We start from the raw sequence: 16,869 nt of genomic DNA, 5'->3' as shown, positions 1-16,869 counted from the left end.
TGTGCTGATACAGTATTTTATTTATTAAATCTGCACATTTTACTCGTATAACGTATATATGATAAGAATAAATATAAAATCATAATTAAAACACGTCAAAATGAAATTTATAATCTTCATTTGTATAAGTCTAAATTCAATTACAATTAAGCAATTTAATTGATAAAAATTATCAATTGCGTCACTATCTGGTTTTATTTTATTCTATACTACACAACTTTCAAAATATTCAGTATCTGTCTTATTATTCTTTTTATTTTGTTAATTTAATTTCTTGAGACAATTTCAATTTATTATACGATATATAACATTGTTGTATAAGGAAATTAATTACAATTGTATACAATTAATTATTTAGAAAATGTGTGTTTGTAAAATGTGAATGTTGTTGACATAGTATTGCACTAATAAATTATTAATAATGTGTGTTTTGTTGTTAAACAGACATAAAACCCACAGTAAATCACGATATATTCATATCAAATCTCTGCGATAAATTGATCAGATTAATATATATATAATACAAAAAATAGAAAACATAATATTTAAACAAGAAATAAGATGAAATATAATTTTTGAAAAATTTAAACTTGTCAAAAAAACAAATCTACCAAAATATTTTTTTCAGCAAAATTATTTCGTTGCAAGTAATTCTATGTACAGTTTAAAATTTATGCTTATTAATAATATAAATTTATTTAATATTTGTATTACATCCTATTTATATGATTATTTTACACTCATTTGATTTGTTTTTTGTTATTTTGTGTAAACAACAGTTAAAAGTAAAGTATCTAACAAACGAAATATCAGACAAATAACTCTTGTTAGGAAACTGTGTTTACCCTTTGATACAAAGAGAATGCAAAATATCTACTTATCTGCCTAGAATGCTTAGGAGGTAAAACGTTTGCGATCTTTGCATATTATTCTATACCTATACGTTTCTCTTAATTCGGATTGTTTAAATTTTTCTTTAATATTTGCTTTGTCAGTTTACCCGTTCCGCATAAAACGGCAAAAGAGAAGTTGTACAAACAATTGTAAATTTTTGTTACCAGTCGTTACATGTTTCTGCAGGCAAATATTATCGGAATTCCACTGTTCCGTTATAAATTGAAGTATTGAATTCGAAATTACGAATAATATACGGTTGTTTTCTACTTTAGTAATAAACACGCTCACATTATTATTTAAAATGAAGTGTATATGGATGTTATAAAGTAAACACGAAACATTATATGGAGACTTTATTAACCAAAAATTTTTTTAACCCATTGCTTAAATTTATTCCACACATTTGATATTTTAGCTTTCCATCCCCCGAGACTCGCCTGGAACTTTTTGGCCAATTTTTTAGTTGCTTCTTTAACCGCTGTTACCCCTAAAACAAACAAATTCGTTTCATTCATGGTACATATTAAATATTGATGTTTTACCTTTCTCGACAGTCTCTTGTTCGATGTGACCCATATATTTATAACCGTTTGGAGTTTTGACATAAAAGTCTAACCCTTTCTTATTAAATGGTCCTGATATATTGGCTACGGCCTCAAATCCCTTATGTTCCACACCGATTTCGGACGTTTTCGGATCAAAAATTAAATCTAAAGGCTGAAAAATGTTTTTCTCAGATCTCGCAACAGATTTATGTACAAGACAAGGGAAGTTGATATTTTTACACCACCTTGAATTAATTCGTATAATTTACAATTAGCCACAAATCAATGATTAATTTGAATGTATCATCACGAAATATAATTACCTGAGGGACTGGAGCTGAGTTTACAAAAATTGTAAAAGACGCTGTTAATAACACTAACTTCAACATGATTAAAAAATAATGTTTGAAATTTAATTATAACAATTATCCACAGACTGTTCTTTTAAGAAAATTTGCAACACAATGATACATGTAGTAAATTACTTGCATTTATATAACAAAGATGATTAATCAACTTCCCCGGGAAGACAACAATGCGTAAATTAATTTAACCAGAGTAATTTAGCTTCTATTACGCACAGGTTTTTTTTGCTGATAATTAAAAATTCATAAAATTTGGTGGAATAAAATATAATCATATTTTTCTTACAATAATATAATGGTATATCTTTTACAAAAAACATATTATAAATATTTAAAAAATAAACTACATTAGTTACATTGTTGGCCATTTTTGTGCATTTTTTAGACTTTATAATTAGATGAGATATAATATAATATAATAGTATTCCGTTTGATAAAATTCATTATTTTTTCCAATTTTCCATTTTTTTCAACATTACTCATTTTGTTTTATTTCTTATTCCATATATATTTTAATTAATTTATTAAAATATTTAATGTAAAATAACAATTAAAATAATAGATGTATGGATGTAAAAAGATTTTTTAAGATGTATAAATTTTTGAAAAATGCGAAATTTTTAATTTTATAAAAAAATTCTTTATTATATTCATAAGACAAAGTTTTCTTTACTAAAGTTTGGCATTGAAATTTATATACTGTTAAGTTTGATTTGTTTTCAATATTATAATATGAAATATGATTTTTCAATATGGACTTTAATTTATGGTTTACACTTAAAGTTTAGTTGATAATATATTTTACATATACAAAATGAATAAGAAAAATTTACTTTTTTATCTAAATCTATTTTTTTTTATTTTAATTATCTCTATTTGAATTATAAAAAAATAATAAATAATTAAAATGGTTTTTTAAAATGCATTTAATTTTTGAAATTCACCAAATATTCAATTAAATAAGAAATTAATTTAATGCGTAACTAATTTTTCCGTATAACATTCATAGTAATTTATATTCCCAATAAATATTTACGGCCAAATTTAGTTTCTATATAAAATATAATTTCAACTTTCGTTTAACATCATGGTTTTCTCTTGACTCACTATAAATTTTGTGTGGTTTTAATACAGTGTGGTTTTAATACAAAATGTAGAACTTAATAGCAGATATATTTTAGGTGTTAAAAGTTACCTTGTTCATTATTTCCGTTTACTCAGCTGTATTCCTTTTCGCCGTTTATAATTTCATATCTACAAACAATATAATTTCCCAGATATCAGACTTTAATTAATTATATTACTGTAATTTTATAAGTTAATAAGAAAAACTATCTAAAAATGTAGTACTTTTACATAAACATATTTTTAATTAAATATTAAAATTTTTCTTTATTTTGGTATTTGGTCAAACGTCAATTAAATAAAAAATTGAATTTAATGAGAACAATATTTCTGTGTTACATCCATAAAAAATATATTCCCCTAAACCATTAAAATTAATTTACTGCTAAAATTTGTTTTTACGTAAAATTAAAATCCCAACTTCCGGAAATGGTTTTCTGTTGTTTCTAATGTGTGGTTTTAATACCACATTTAGAACTTGATAACTGATATATTTTACACGTATAAAACGACCTGACCTACTCCCTTTCGTAGTTTATATTTTAATATCAATAAATAACAAATTAATTTTCCTGATACTTAACAAAGATACATTGATGGGGATTTTATACTTTTACGTAATAAGACAAAAAATTATTCAATTTTTCCATACATTAATTTTTTAATTAAATTACATCTAATTGTAGGTTTAGTTATCTAAAATAGTTAATAGTAAAATTCGTCTCAATGATTTGCGTACGTTTTTTGTTGTAGTATAATTCATTCGTTTTCTTTGAACAATTAGTCAACAGCATTAGTAACATGGTGGTCATTCATACCGGAAAGGCGAAACAGGTGAAATTTGATAACCCTTGCTTTGACCCGAGATAAATTATGATAATTGTGCAGTTACTCATTCAATGATTAAACAGCTTGGCTTTAATTTTATTTTGTTTTTTTTATATATATACACAAGAGCAAGGACGTGTGTATATACACGTATATTTAACTATTTTATAAAATATACTACAATAATAAAAACATTAAGTTAACATTTAATTTATTCCAGAAATAATATAAAATAATATAATCAAAAACAATAATAGAAATATATGAATTAGTTAATTATATATAATTTCTTCATACGTATTTTGAGTTTCAAGCCCATAGCTTCTATATAAATCATTGTATATTTCCTCAGAATTATTTATAACTGGATTAAATTCGTTACCGATATAAATTTCGTTAGAAATTATGTTACTTCGTTTTTTTTTCTTATTGATATAAATTACACCAATTGAAATAAATAAGATTATTAATAATAATAATAGTAAACTTATTGATGAATATTTTATCCATTTTGCTATATCCATTTTTGTAATTTGTTGTAAGTTGAAATATATAAATTCAAAATCATTGTCCTTTTGAATGTGGATAAGTGTATCTAAAAAAAATTGTTATATATATATATATATATATATATATATATATATATATATAATTTTAACAATTACCTGAAGGTAAATACTTATCAGCAACAATCAGTATTGAATCATTTATCATATTAATAATGCTTATATTTAGAGGTTTTCCGTCATTAAGAATTTCGTAAGTACACCAATTATCACTGGATATATTCTAAAACAATTTTATCAATTATAATACGAACATTGAATGTCATAATATAAATACTTACTAAAAGTGTATTATTTATAGTTACAGTAATATTTCTATATATTTTTAATGATATATAAGTCCATTTTTTGTTGCTTGGAATTATCAAGCTTTTCATACCTGTTGTTAATTGTATAACATTATCTAAAAAATGGGTAGTTTAAGAATCTGACAACTTCAACAGTAATATATACACAGTACATACATTTATGGAATTTCCATTCATTATGTTCATCATGTTTTAATATATAATTAGAATTAAATTCTAACAATTCAAAATTAGTGTTGAACTTAGTTTTTAATGCATTCATTGGAAGGACAAAATTGAACCACTTTTCACGTTTTACATGTGAAATTCTATTAATATTTTCAAATAAAACACATTTATTATCGTAAGTGCAAATATTACATTTCAAAATAAATTCGTTGGAGATTTCATTAAATTGTTCAAATATTATAGATATGTTATATTTTCCACATTTATCTGTTAGTGTAATATAAGCATAGTCACTAAATTTAAGTGAAAATATAAAATATTTATGAATGGTGATAGAATCAATAATATTTTTAGGCAGTTGAGACCATCTATAGTCTAGTACGATATTTGTATCAAAATTACTCCAATAATTTTCATCAACTACATATTCACCAGTGATATTACTTAAAGAAATCCCTGAAATACAATATTTATTGGGACATATCTAAATTTATTCACATAATCACGTACCATCTAATTCAGTGTTAATCCAATTAGTGTCAACCTCTTTAACACAAAAGTTGTGTCCGTTAGCACTGTATATTAAAATAATGTATAATAATTTTAGAAACATTATTTTTACTCCACAGCAACAACGAAATGAACAATTCTGTGTAATATCTAAATTTGACATTTATAATGGAAGGAAGTGTGGTCGCTTTAAGATTAACGCATTTATAATTTTATCATTTAAGTTAAATTGATATTTTAAAAGTATTCTGGTGAAAATAACAAGCAAAAAATTACTATACATGTATTTTAATTAATTATATATTTGTATATTTGTACTACTACAAATCAATATGTAATTAAATAGTTGTAATTTATAGAATTAATTAGAAGTAAGTTGGTTATTGTTGGTACACGTTTGTAATTACTTTTTATACATGTAATACTTGAGGGCAAAACCAAGAATGTTTAATATTTGCAAACTATGACGTTATTAAATAAGTTGCAATACCGAAAATTAACACATCTGAGCCAGCCAAAATTGTTAGGGAAATTAAGTTATTCAGTATCCTCTAATATAAATTCCTTATTTGGTTAACATTGATATTTAGAAAAAAATAATTAATTAAAATACAATTGTTAATCATTTTAAATTTTCAGTTTTCGTTAAGTTCCGATGAAGGTATTTGCAAATTTAGTATCGCTTGTCTTCATTCATTCGTTATCCGAGAGACGACTAAGTAATTTAATAAAAATCCTATATATTTTGGTTGTCTTGGAAACCGCCAATTGAATTTAGTAACAATTCAGGATTTCTCCGCTTTAATATATCACAAAAACTGTTTTCTATTAAGCTAGTTGTAATTGTTGGTCTATTAACAATATAAATATATACCAATTAGAAAGCCTTTGATCATACTGAATTTTGAGAGAGACATGATGCTTGACAGAGACAATAAAAGATTCCCACTACAAAGTAAATTTTACTGTTTCTATCGTGCATCTGATTGTAAAGCTGATTTTTTCCTTGAAAGTACATCAGAAATAAAGATCATTCTCAAAATTTGAGCCCGATTCAATTCAATCTGGCCACTGAATAATTTGTTGAAATTTAATTTTCAAAAATTTGTATCTCAGCTTCTATATAACTTATAGATTCCATTCAAACGACATACCTCTTTGTAAACCCTCTACTTTCAAGACAAAATTATTAGCGTTAAACTCATTTCTGGCTTATCTGGAAGCTTCCAACTAAATCACAGTATAAACAAAATTTTACCTGTTTCCAATGTGCTCTAAAATCTACAATTTTAATAGTATTTAATAATTTATTTTCATTTATTTAACCCTAAGTTGCTATAATTTCCTACTAGATTGTGTCATGGTTTTACTGAGAAATTGTTCAGTTGAAAAGTTACAAAATTATAAACACAACAGCACTTTTCCTGTATTTCCATTTAATTAAACTAAACATATTATATATTTTTTTTACAATTAATTAATTATGTACATCATTGGGCTCCATGCTTCATGTAGATTATAATAATAAAATTATATAGACCAACTATTAAATACACCGTAGTTCACATAGTGACAAAACTCCATTGACAATGAAAACAAATCTGGTTATGGATTTATGTAGATATATGCTGACAATAGTAGCATTATGTTGTCACGTATGTTGTTACAACTTCCGTTACTAATAACGTACATATTTTGAAATATTTTAAATAATAACTGAAACGGGATGTTGAATATTCATTAAATTAAGTATTTTAATGGCCATATTAGTAAAATGAATATGAATGTTTAATTTGGACTACATGAAGTTTTCAACATCTAATACAGAAGCAATTTAAATAAATTTGTAACTTATATAACGATAATACACATGTTTAAATTTCTTATTTATGGTGGTTTAATTCAACAATCAAGCTTTGATATCAGTTATTTATTGTTCTTTTAAATACGCATAACGGACTATTATTCTCAGCTGTGCGTTATTCAATTCCTCTTCAGAAACTTACGAACCATTGGTTCTTTTGTGCGCAACTTCATAATACGGAAAATGTAACTTATTAACAGCCATAAACTTGAATACTCTAATATTCAAAATAAAGCTGTATACAACTTTAATTGCTCATTGAATTTCAGTATAATAATATCTATAAAATCTAATCTAATATCTATACAATTTAACAGAACTGAAATAAATTTCTTCAAATTTAGCATAAACAAATCATCAAATGAAATACATTTAAATACACATGGCACTTTATTTTAAGAATTAAATGTTTATATCTGTTACTTATTATTTCATTCCTTTAGATACACATAATTGACTATTATTTTCAACTGCGTTATTCAATTCCTCTTAAGCAACTTACAGTCCATTTATTCTTTTATGACTAACTTTATAATACGTAAAATATAATTTATTAACATCCACAAACTTGAGCACAAAATAAAGCTCTATAGAACTTTAATATCTCTCTAAGCTTAACAATGTCTATAAAATTTAAGATAACTGAAAATATATATAATTTAGCATCAACACATTATGACTGACTTAAATAAATGATGATCAATTTTGATTTTTTTTTTGTGTGATTACCATTACATGTTTCAGCTTTTGTACTGTGCTTTCATATACGTTTCCCAGTTAATGAAATAACTGGATTTTTTCAAATGGAATTAAAAAACAACTATTTTTCACATTGTTATATCCATGGGCAAATTCAGTAGTTAAAAATTAACAAAACCTGTTATTATTTCTAAAATTTTGTCTCTAAAATTCAAAATACATGTCAGATTTTCAATTAAAATTTATATTAGAACCCTCAATTATGAGTAACAACTCAATTCAAGTCCAGGCGAGACAAGTACATACATAATAAATATAGAATTCTTAACTCGATGCATATTTTATGAAATCCCTAGAAACTTGGGAGACATACGCATAAAAACTTACAAGTTTTGCATAGTATACTATTCTCTAGATATAACGACTTTACAACTTTTTTTTGACATTCACAACCAGGTCACATGAAATATATTGCGTTATAACACATTCGATGCTAAATATCTGTGAATCGCATTATTTAGTTGTGATAATTATTATTTTCTTCATCAAAATGAACTTATGCTGTAAAAAAATGCAACTATTTAATACATTTTATTTATTTAATCGTAAACAATTAACAGTATAACTTCATAAACAACGAAGTATATAACAAAAGTAAATAGCTGAAGGGTGTGATGGTTTCCGGAACTTTCTGTATACAAATAATTATCTAGGTTTATAATTCTTGCATTCGCTGGACTTATAACAATAGATTCGAAGGCGCCAAGATCCACTGAACTGGGATCAATAGGATCCCCGTGTTGTTTAGATGACGAAATTCCTTTGACCAAAACCGTATAATTAACATCTTCGACGGCTGCAATCATTTGAACGTTTTCGGTTTTATCGCCCAAATTAAACAGCAAATTGTAACCATATTCTCCATTTCCATGATACAATTGTAAAACGTTTTCATTCGATTTTTCTAATATGAATTGTTTATCCTCCTTAAATTTATGCAATTCTCGTCTAATTTCCATCATCATTTTATAGATGTTGTAGAAACTGTTAACACCTTCCGATCTCTGATCTTCTAAATTAGTCAATTTGAATTTGGAGCTTATTGGAAGCCACGTTTTTGAACCGTCGGTGAAGCCAGCACCTGTGGTGGCGTCCCACTGATAAGGAGTTCGTTCGAAGTCACGACTGACCTAAATCAACAGATATTACAATGATAAAAAATAATTCACATATGTTATTTCTATTTACCTCGTCAAATGTAGTGCAGTCCTTAATTGCCATAGGATCCTTACCTTCTTCACAAGAAACTTCTCCATCCTCCATTCCTATTTCTTCACCGTTATAAGTCACCTGTATACCAGGTAATAAAGAAACCAGCATATTCAAACCATCTGCAATGGATCTTCCTAAACGCGAAGCTACCCTAGAGTTGTCATGATTACCAAGAACCCAGTTGAAGGTATAACGTTCAGGCAAATTAGATGCCCAATCTTTGATAATATTAACTATGTCATTGAGGGTATCATTTCTTGAAAGTTTTGTGATAAAGTCAAAATTGAAGGAAAAATGTGCACCAAGTTTGCTGCCACTGTCGGTTCCATAATATTTTATGATGTTCTTCATAGGGCTGTATGCTTCTGTTATCATAACTCTAGTTGCTCCCCCATGAGTTTTAGTGTAACTATCCAATAGTTGCCTCCAATCATATATTAGTTGAAAAGTCTCTTCCTGATCAAAAGTATATGTGTGATCCAGGAATGCGTAATCTGTTGAGTTGTAGCCTATAAATAACGGTAATGTAATTTAAATTTTCTCGTTGAAAACAATTTAAAAACTAATGTTTATTCTCAATATTTATCATCCTTCAAACTGAAATGCTTCGCTTGAGTTTTTCAACAAGTTCGTATGCCTAGTTCAATTTAGCAAATTAAACAAGTCTCCTGTTGACTTAATTAACTGACCTGTGGCATTTAATAATAAATGTTTGCCCAATTAAAATTATCGTGCATTTGTGATATCGTACTATAATCCCATTTTGTTTATTTTACAAGATATATTTACATCAAATACGTTAAAAAAAGTACAAAAAGTCGGTCATCTATTAGGTTTTTATTATTTTAATATTTGTAATCACGCAAGGTGGTCATTTAAATCAAACACTTATGCTGAACCCCGTCTTTTGACATCAAAAGTAAAACTGCACTAGCAGAATTAATCTTTTCTATTAGGGTTTAGAAGTACATTGAATTGAAATTTTTAAATAAAATAGTTAATAGTTTGTGAACTTAGTTAAAGTTATCACTGTTAATCAATTTTTTACAAAAAATTTGAACATGAAAACTTTTCCATTTTACGCTTGACCCAGATACTCTTTCACTGCCTTGTTACAAATGTGAGTAATACAATGTTACTGTTGAAAAAAATGTTATATTAATATTTGACTGTAATTGTGATTTCTAACATTTTTCACTGAAGCATTTACTCCAGTTCAATATGTCAAATATGATGCTTAATGTTTGAAAAATTATTTCGAAAAATCTCATATTTATACTATAATAAAAGCTGAAATAATTTTTTGTAAAAAAATATGAATATAAAAAGCGCATTTTATATGACACATTTTTTATAGCAGTAATAAAAAATCATAAAATTGTGTAAAAAAATGGACTCATGATAAATTTAATGCGAAATACTCAAATGTATACTTTGTGTAAATATTTTCTTTTTTTATTTTAAAGTATTTTTAAAAATAATCTAATAATAATTTACATATTTATTAGATTAGATAAACAAAATTGGTAAGATTTCCCCATTCTCACCAAGTTTCACAAATGTATTATATAACTGAAAGTAATAAATAATTAACTGACACAAGTAATCATACGAAAGATAAAAAATAACAATTTACTTTTGTTTACAAATATGTATAGCATTTTATTGCGTCTCAATATAAATTGAACATTTCATTGGAAATTAAATTTAACTTTTCACATCACATCAATACTGTAATTCATTTATAAAAAAATTTCTAGATCGATGTACCCAACTATTTGTATTGCTTACATAGTCTGTTCAAACAACAATAAATCAGTTTTCTTTCGGTCAAATAAAACAAGAATAAGAACGTCTTGTTTTTTTTTTTTGTTGCACAATATACGTTTTGTCAGATGTTTACGAAACTCTCCTGGTCGTCAAGTCAATTTTAACGTAATATGTTGTTGTGGCAAGTGTTCTCGAGTGGAGTTCATAGTAGATGCATCTCCCAAGTGCAACGTTTAACTGAATTTATGTATAACTTTATTATTTCGATGATAATTTAACGCATAGTGTCGTCTAACACATTTTACACTTAGTTTTGATTACTCAATTGTCGACACACAAGGATGTTTTTAGACAATTTTACGATGTGATTTCATCGTACTAAACTTCGTTCAAAAGATTTCATATTAAAAAATTTTTCGCAATAGAAGTTTAAGCGGTTTCCATTCGCTTCGGAATTTCAAATTGTACAATGTACTCGCGTTCATATTACTGGAAACATTCGCCATGAGGACGCCTTTGAATACTGACCCCGTAACAGTGTCATTTAAATGAAATGGATATTCCCAACCTTCAAGCGACAACTCGAGTATTCACAATGCTTTTATCGTATCGGAAAATCGTACAATCATATCACATAGTAACTTACCAGTTTTGTTGGACAGTGGTTCATTCCTTAATTTGGCGTCCTCATAAATAAATGGTATGGCGTCAACTCGGAATCCATCAACGCCGAAATCGAGCCAGTACATTAGTACATCTCGCATGGCATTTACAACCTGTTTGCTCCTGTAGTTCAGGTCGGGTTGCGCTGATGCGAATTGATGCAAATAGTATTGGCCTCTTGCATCATTCCAGCTCCAAGCAGAACCCTGAAATGTTTCATAAAATTGTGACGCAATTATAATAAAATTATTTTACTAAATATTTGATGATTAACCTAATTAATTTTTAATTTGGTATTTTGAATTACACGTTGTTAAATTCACATTAATCTCCAATAATTAAAATACATATACGTACTATGTATTATAATTTAAATTGAAATTAAATTGTTGTATCATTGTTGATTCATTAAATATTAAATATACTGATAATAAAACACAATCCAGTTAATTTTAATTTAATGTTTGGATATATGTAAAATTTTAGTTTTAATAATATTAAGAGACTATATAAAGCACCATAAATTAAAGTTGAAACATGCATAATTGGTTTTTGGAACGTTTTAATAATTCAGGTATTTTCGCATATATTTCGCACATGTAGTTATAATTTATCATGCAAGTTTCGTTATGGATATTGAAATTCCATAATATAATAATTTTTACCAGTTTATGGTACAACAAACAAGATTTAATTTGTATTTGTTCTGTTAACAATGTTATTACTACAGAGTATATAATTTACGCCTACACGTTGCTGTTAGTGTTATCCTCTTATTTCCTTTGAAATAAAATTTAATCTACCTTGAAATTGCTAATCCAATTATTTGGCGGTGCCCTATGTCCATCAATAACTTTCCCATCAGACCAAATATAAAAATCGGTGTAATCTCCGGCGCCAGCAACAGAATATTTAAACCAAACGTGCTGATCACTGGTGTGATTCGGAACGAAATCCAAAATGACTTTCATATCACGTTTATGTGCTTTCTCCAGAAGTTCCTTTAAATCATTCAACGTGCCATAATCTGGATCAACGTCTTTATAATCACTGATGTCGTATCCCTGATCTACCTGAGGCGATTTAAAAATCGGCGACAGCCAAATAGCACTTATTCCAGCCTCTTTCAAAAAGTCTATTTTAGAAATAATTCCTTGGAGGTCCCCGATCCCGTCGCCGTTGCTGTCTTTAAATGATCTCGGATAAATTTGGTAAAATGTTGCGTGCTCCCACCAATCCTCTTTTCGATACTTTATGTCCAACTTAACACGATTTTCCGTAATTTCCAAGCATGTCACACTAAAAATGCACAGAGCCAACACACCGCACAGCCTCATCTCCAACAACGGTTTCAAACAAATTGTGCAATCCACTGTATGCTTCTAAAATACAGGTGTCAGTCACATGGTGTAGGAAATACACAACACAAAAATGTGAAACACTTCTCAATTATATATTCAAGGATATACGGCGATGAATTACGTGACCATATAATTGCAGAATTAACTACGTTCGACAGTGGTAAATTATCAAACATCATCAACTACCAATGCGAAGTTCGCATTGCGAACTGATTTTATTAAAAGGTGACTAAATAATTAGTCTTGAAATTAATTGCTTACAGTTGTCATTGTACTACTTTTGCAAACAAATTACTGTTTATATTTTATGGAGATGCGGTTGAACAAGTGTTAAAGACATTAAATACTACAGGCTTACTTAAAAATATAGATTTAAATTACCAAATAACTATTCTGAATAGATATTAAATTGAATGCAAATCACCATTAATGTACGAAATAATGAATACACAAATATGGTGATTAGCACTGACAATTTTCATAACGGCAATTTATTGCCGGCAATAACTCCAATTAGTGAACTGAAAGATTAAAAATATCAATGCACAATCTGTTTAAATGTTGTATATGTGAATAACAAAATAAATTTGTTACAAAAATCACTTTACGCTAGAAAAAGTTGAATCAAAAAACTTATCTGTTGTGTTAATTAATTTTAAAACATAAAATGAATGCATAAATAATTGTTAGCGACACTAATCTGCTTTGATTCAAAAAATACCAAGTTACTACTAATAAATTTTCATACTTTATGATTGTGAAAATATTTAGCCGGCAGTGCCACCTATACGCAGATAGTAAGACTAAGCACTTACGTAAAACGATTTCATTGAAACAAATACCCACAATAAATAATTTAGGAGCGGTAACATATTAATTTAAACATAGTAAACATTTCTAAAGGCTGGAACTTTACACACCCCATCAATAAAATGTGTATGAGCGCCAAAACAAACAATGACTATAATTGAGCAGCAAGAAAACCGTTATTTTGACAGTTCTTTGTATTTCTTGTGTTGGTCACAGAAGTGTTCAAAGAAGACGCTGTTGCGCAACTGACAAGTAGATACTTTAACATTTGTCACAATGAAAAATATACTCAACATTTTACTATTTTAAGTTAAAAATTAATTAACAGAAGGACGGCGTAAAAGTGCGCGGCTGGAACGGTGCTAAATGCGCGGAAATACGGATTTGTGTCAACATAATCAGCTGGGTGCCATTTTGTTTAACAGTTAAAACATAAACATGGAAATCGACTTCTATCACAAAGTTTGACCGTAATCTTTTGTGTTAACATGGAAGATGCATTTTAAGTGTTGAACCGGTAAGCACAAGTGTTCCAAAAATTAGCGCAATCATATACAAAACATAATTAACCCATTGACAATTGGATTTATCGTTGTTTTGGCGCCAAGTTTGATTTGTGAAAGTGTCTTTGGGCAATTGCTCAAATCCAATTCGTTTTAGATGCATCAAAAATGGCTGGAAATGAGGGTGCAAACGCAGAACTATTTACTGGCTGGTCTTCAGTGTTCCACCAACCATCTGAAGAACCAGAGGAATCTGAACTGCCCAGCACAGTTGATATGGCTGCTTTCAGCACTGAATTAAATGTTGAACCAACCAGTAACACACAAAACAATGACAACAGTGATTCAGACAGCGATTCAGATGGAGACTCAAGTGTAAGTAAACATTTTTCAAAATCGCAACTTCAATTGTTGGTATACATGTTTAAATTTCTAGAACTCTGGAAGTGATGCTTCCCAATCATGCAGCCAGTCCGATTCTTCGGACTCGGACAGCTCCACATCTAGCCAAGAGTCCTCATCTAGGAGCCCATCACCTGAGTTTTCTGTCACCAGTTCCCAAACTGACGGTTTGAGACTGACCATACAGACAGTCCGAAAGTCACCTAGCAGTCCAATTAATGAAAAAAGCATGGACAAAACTGGAGACAAGTCTTGCAAAAGTGGCAGCTCCAGTTCAGGCAGTCCGGCCTCCACGGATTCAGACAGTGACTCAGACTCATCAAAAAGTGACTTGCCAGTGCCTAAAAGCAGTGTTAAAAGTTTAAGGGATAATGTTAAGAAACCAGTGATCAAAACAAGAACTAGAGTTATTGAGAAGAAAGATGACAAGAAGGTTACAAAGAAGGAAACATTGTCCTCTGCCAAGGGGGCTAATGGCAGGGCAAGAGTCAAGAAAAAGACCAAAAAGGTAAGTTTTTATCTTTTTTCAACAAAAGATTTTCTAATACTCTTTTCTATTCATATATAAATTCGGAATAAGTACTAGAATCAGATTGAAAACAAATAATTTCAAAATCTTTTAATTATTTTGAGATTATTGTTTTACAATATTTTTTTTTTTTTTTTGATATGTATAATCATTGCTGAAATTTGTGAATTGTGAAAAGATTATAGGTTTGAGAGCAAATAAAGTCAATAATCTAAAATGAATGAGTTGTTTACATCTCTTATTTAAACATATTGCATTAAATTTAGTACAATAACACCCAATTAACCATATAAAGAAATAACAAGCTTTGTTTTAAGTTGTAAATGTCAGTAAGTTCAAACTGGTGATGTTTATATTATTTTCAGCCATGCAAATTTACAATTACTTGAATATTTTTAGACTGAACGATATTCCTGAAGTGTAATATTTTAAAACGCAGCAGCATATTATCTGTTATTGTAATCGGCACGATAGTGGAATGCCGGATACATCTATAAATATTTTAATTTAGACAGGATTTAAATTCCGTCTAAATGTTAAAGTGAAAAACATACAAATACGAGGCCTGACTCTCGCGCTCATTATGCATGTCTATTATTATCCTCATTTACAATTCATTAAATAATCGCACGGACTTTACATTCGTTGCACCCTTTTATAGATCTAAACGATCATTAACTAGGAGCTGGCTCGCTGAGAGAACATATGCTCAATGGCGGAGTGAAATATATTCGTGTTTTTACAATTTATTGCCGGTCCGGTCGTATAATACGCTTTAAGATGGTTTTATAATTTGGAATTTATAATGAGGTACTTGACGATTTGATGCTTGTTTTCCGGTAAATGCGTAAGAAACCTACAGGCATAATTGGATAACTTTAAAATCACAATAATGTTTTTTCCTACAGTCATTCTTTATTTTTAAAAGTAGAAATACTTTTCGATATAATATCGTTGTGTGGTAAGAAATATTTCATTGTAGAGCTCACATAATGTGTTTGAAGTTTATGAAAGTATTAAATTATTAAAATGTCTGATGGCGTTGTGAAGTCGAATAAAACAACAAATATAAAAAGTTTAAAGCTTTTAAAAGTAATATATTATTAAAATATCCGAGAGATTTGTGAAGATAAATAAAACAGCAATAAAAAGAATTAAAAAAAAAACTTTAAAAGTTTGTAAAAATGATAAATTTTTGATTAGTCGTCAAGACGGCACATAAATATTTCCGCTTCACAACTGAACAGATTATAATCGGATCGATCTCGTCGATATCAGCATTGTGCTGCGCGTCGAGAGGAAGAATCGTTTTGGCGCGACGTGCGAGCCAACAATTCGAGAATTTAATTTGTTAACCAATCGCCGGCCGCTCATTACAAACAACGTCGAGAAAACACGGGGCCGCGGGAGCACCGCACACAACGTCGACGTCGCCGGTTCATTCATTCGCGTATCAAACGTCGTCGCCGGAGCGCGAAACGCCCGGCTCCCCCATTTTCGAATTCGCGGGCCCGCGTACACGCGACTCTCCGATATATATTGTTTAGACGGGCAGTGTTTTGTGTTGGAAGGTTGCTTCTTTATTTTTTTGTTGTTTTGGTTTTGTCATGGTGCGACACGTGGATTTGGTCACCACATTGGGGAGCGGTGATTTGGCGGAGGGTGTTTGGGAATATGTCAGTAA

At 28.7% G+C, this 16,869-nt stretch overlaps 3 protein-coding genes across 4 annotated transcripts in view; 1 reads left to right on the top strand and 2 right to left on the bottom strand.

Annotated features, from left to right (window-relative positions):
* Window positions 1–1,237: 1,237 nt before the first annotated feature.
* Window positions 1,238–5,405, bottom strand: LOC126264862 (uncharacterized). 2 transcript variants are annotated; one of them, XM_049964471.1, is made up of 3 exons: window positions 5,313–5,405; window positions 1,440–1,614; window positions 1,238–1,384 (listed from the first exon to the last, which is right to left on the bottom strand). In XM_049964471.1, the coding sequence occupies exons 1-3, from the start codon at window positions 5,313–5,315 to the stop codon at window positions 1,254–1,256; spliced, it is 309 nt and encodes a 102-aa protein (XP_049820428.1). In that variant the 5' UTR covers window positions 5,316–5,405; the 3' UTR covers window positions 1,238–1,253. The 2 variants fall into 2 exon arrangements, with proteins under 2 accessions (XP_049820428.1, XP_049820427.1); XM_049964470.1 differs by lacking the exon at window positions 5,313–5,405 and adding an exon at window positions 1,766–2,160.
* A 3,048-nt stretch (window positions 5,406–8,453) lies between these two features.
* LOC109594923 (maltase 2) lies at window positions 8,454–13,151 on the bottom strand. Its single transcript, XM_020010190.2, has 4 exons — window positions 12,384–13,151; window positions 11,564–11,786; window positions 9,124–9,656; window positions 8,454–9,065 (listed from the first exon to the last, which is right to left on the bottom strand). Exons 1-4 carry the CDS (start codon window positions 12,915–12,917, stop codon window positions 8,475–8,477), a joined length of 1,881 nt encoding a protein of 626 aa, XP_019865749.2. The 5' UTR covers window positions 12,918–13,151; the 3' UTR covers window positions 8,454–8,474.
* An 829-nt stretch (window positions 13,152–13,980) lies between these two features.
* The window catches only part of LOC109594925 (histone-lysine N-methyltransferase ash1), a 30,819-nt gene continuing 27,930 nt past the window's right edge, over window positions 13,981–16,869 (top strand). The window contains exons 1-3 of the mRNA XM_020010191.2: window positions 13,981–14,268; window positions 14,412–14,629; window positions 14,691–15,164. Of these exons, the coding sequence (XP_019865750.2) occupies window positions 14,423–14,629; window positions 14,691–15,164 (681 nt within the window). The 5' untranslated portion in view covers window positions 13,981–14,268; window positions 14,412–14,422. The remainder of the gene's footprint in view (window positions 14,269–14,411; window positions 14,630–14,690; window positions 15,165–16,869) is intronic.

Source organism: Aethina tumida, chromosome 3, assembly GCF_024364675.1.
Source record: "Aethina tumida isolate Nest 87 chromosome 3, icAetTumi1.1, whole genome shotgun sequence".
In the NCBI taxonomy this organism is placed as follows: Eukaryota; Metazoa; Arthropoda; class Insecta; order Coleoptera; family Nitidulidae; genus Aethina; species Aethina tumida.
The sequence above is the reverse complement of the archived record's forward strand: the minus strand, read 5'-3'. Positions and strand labels throughout refer to the sequence as shown.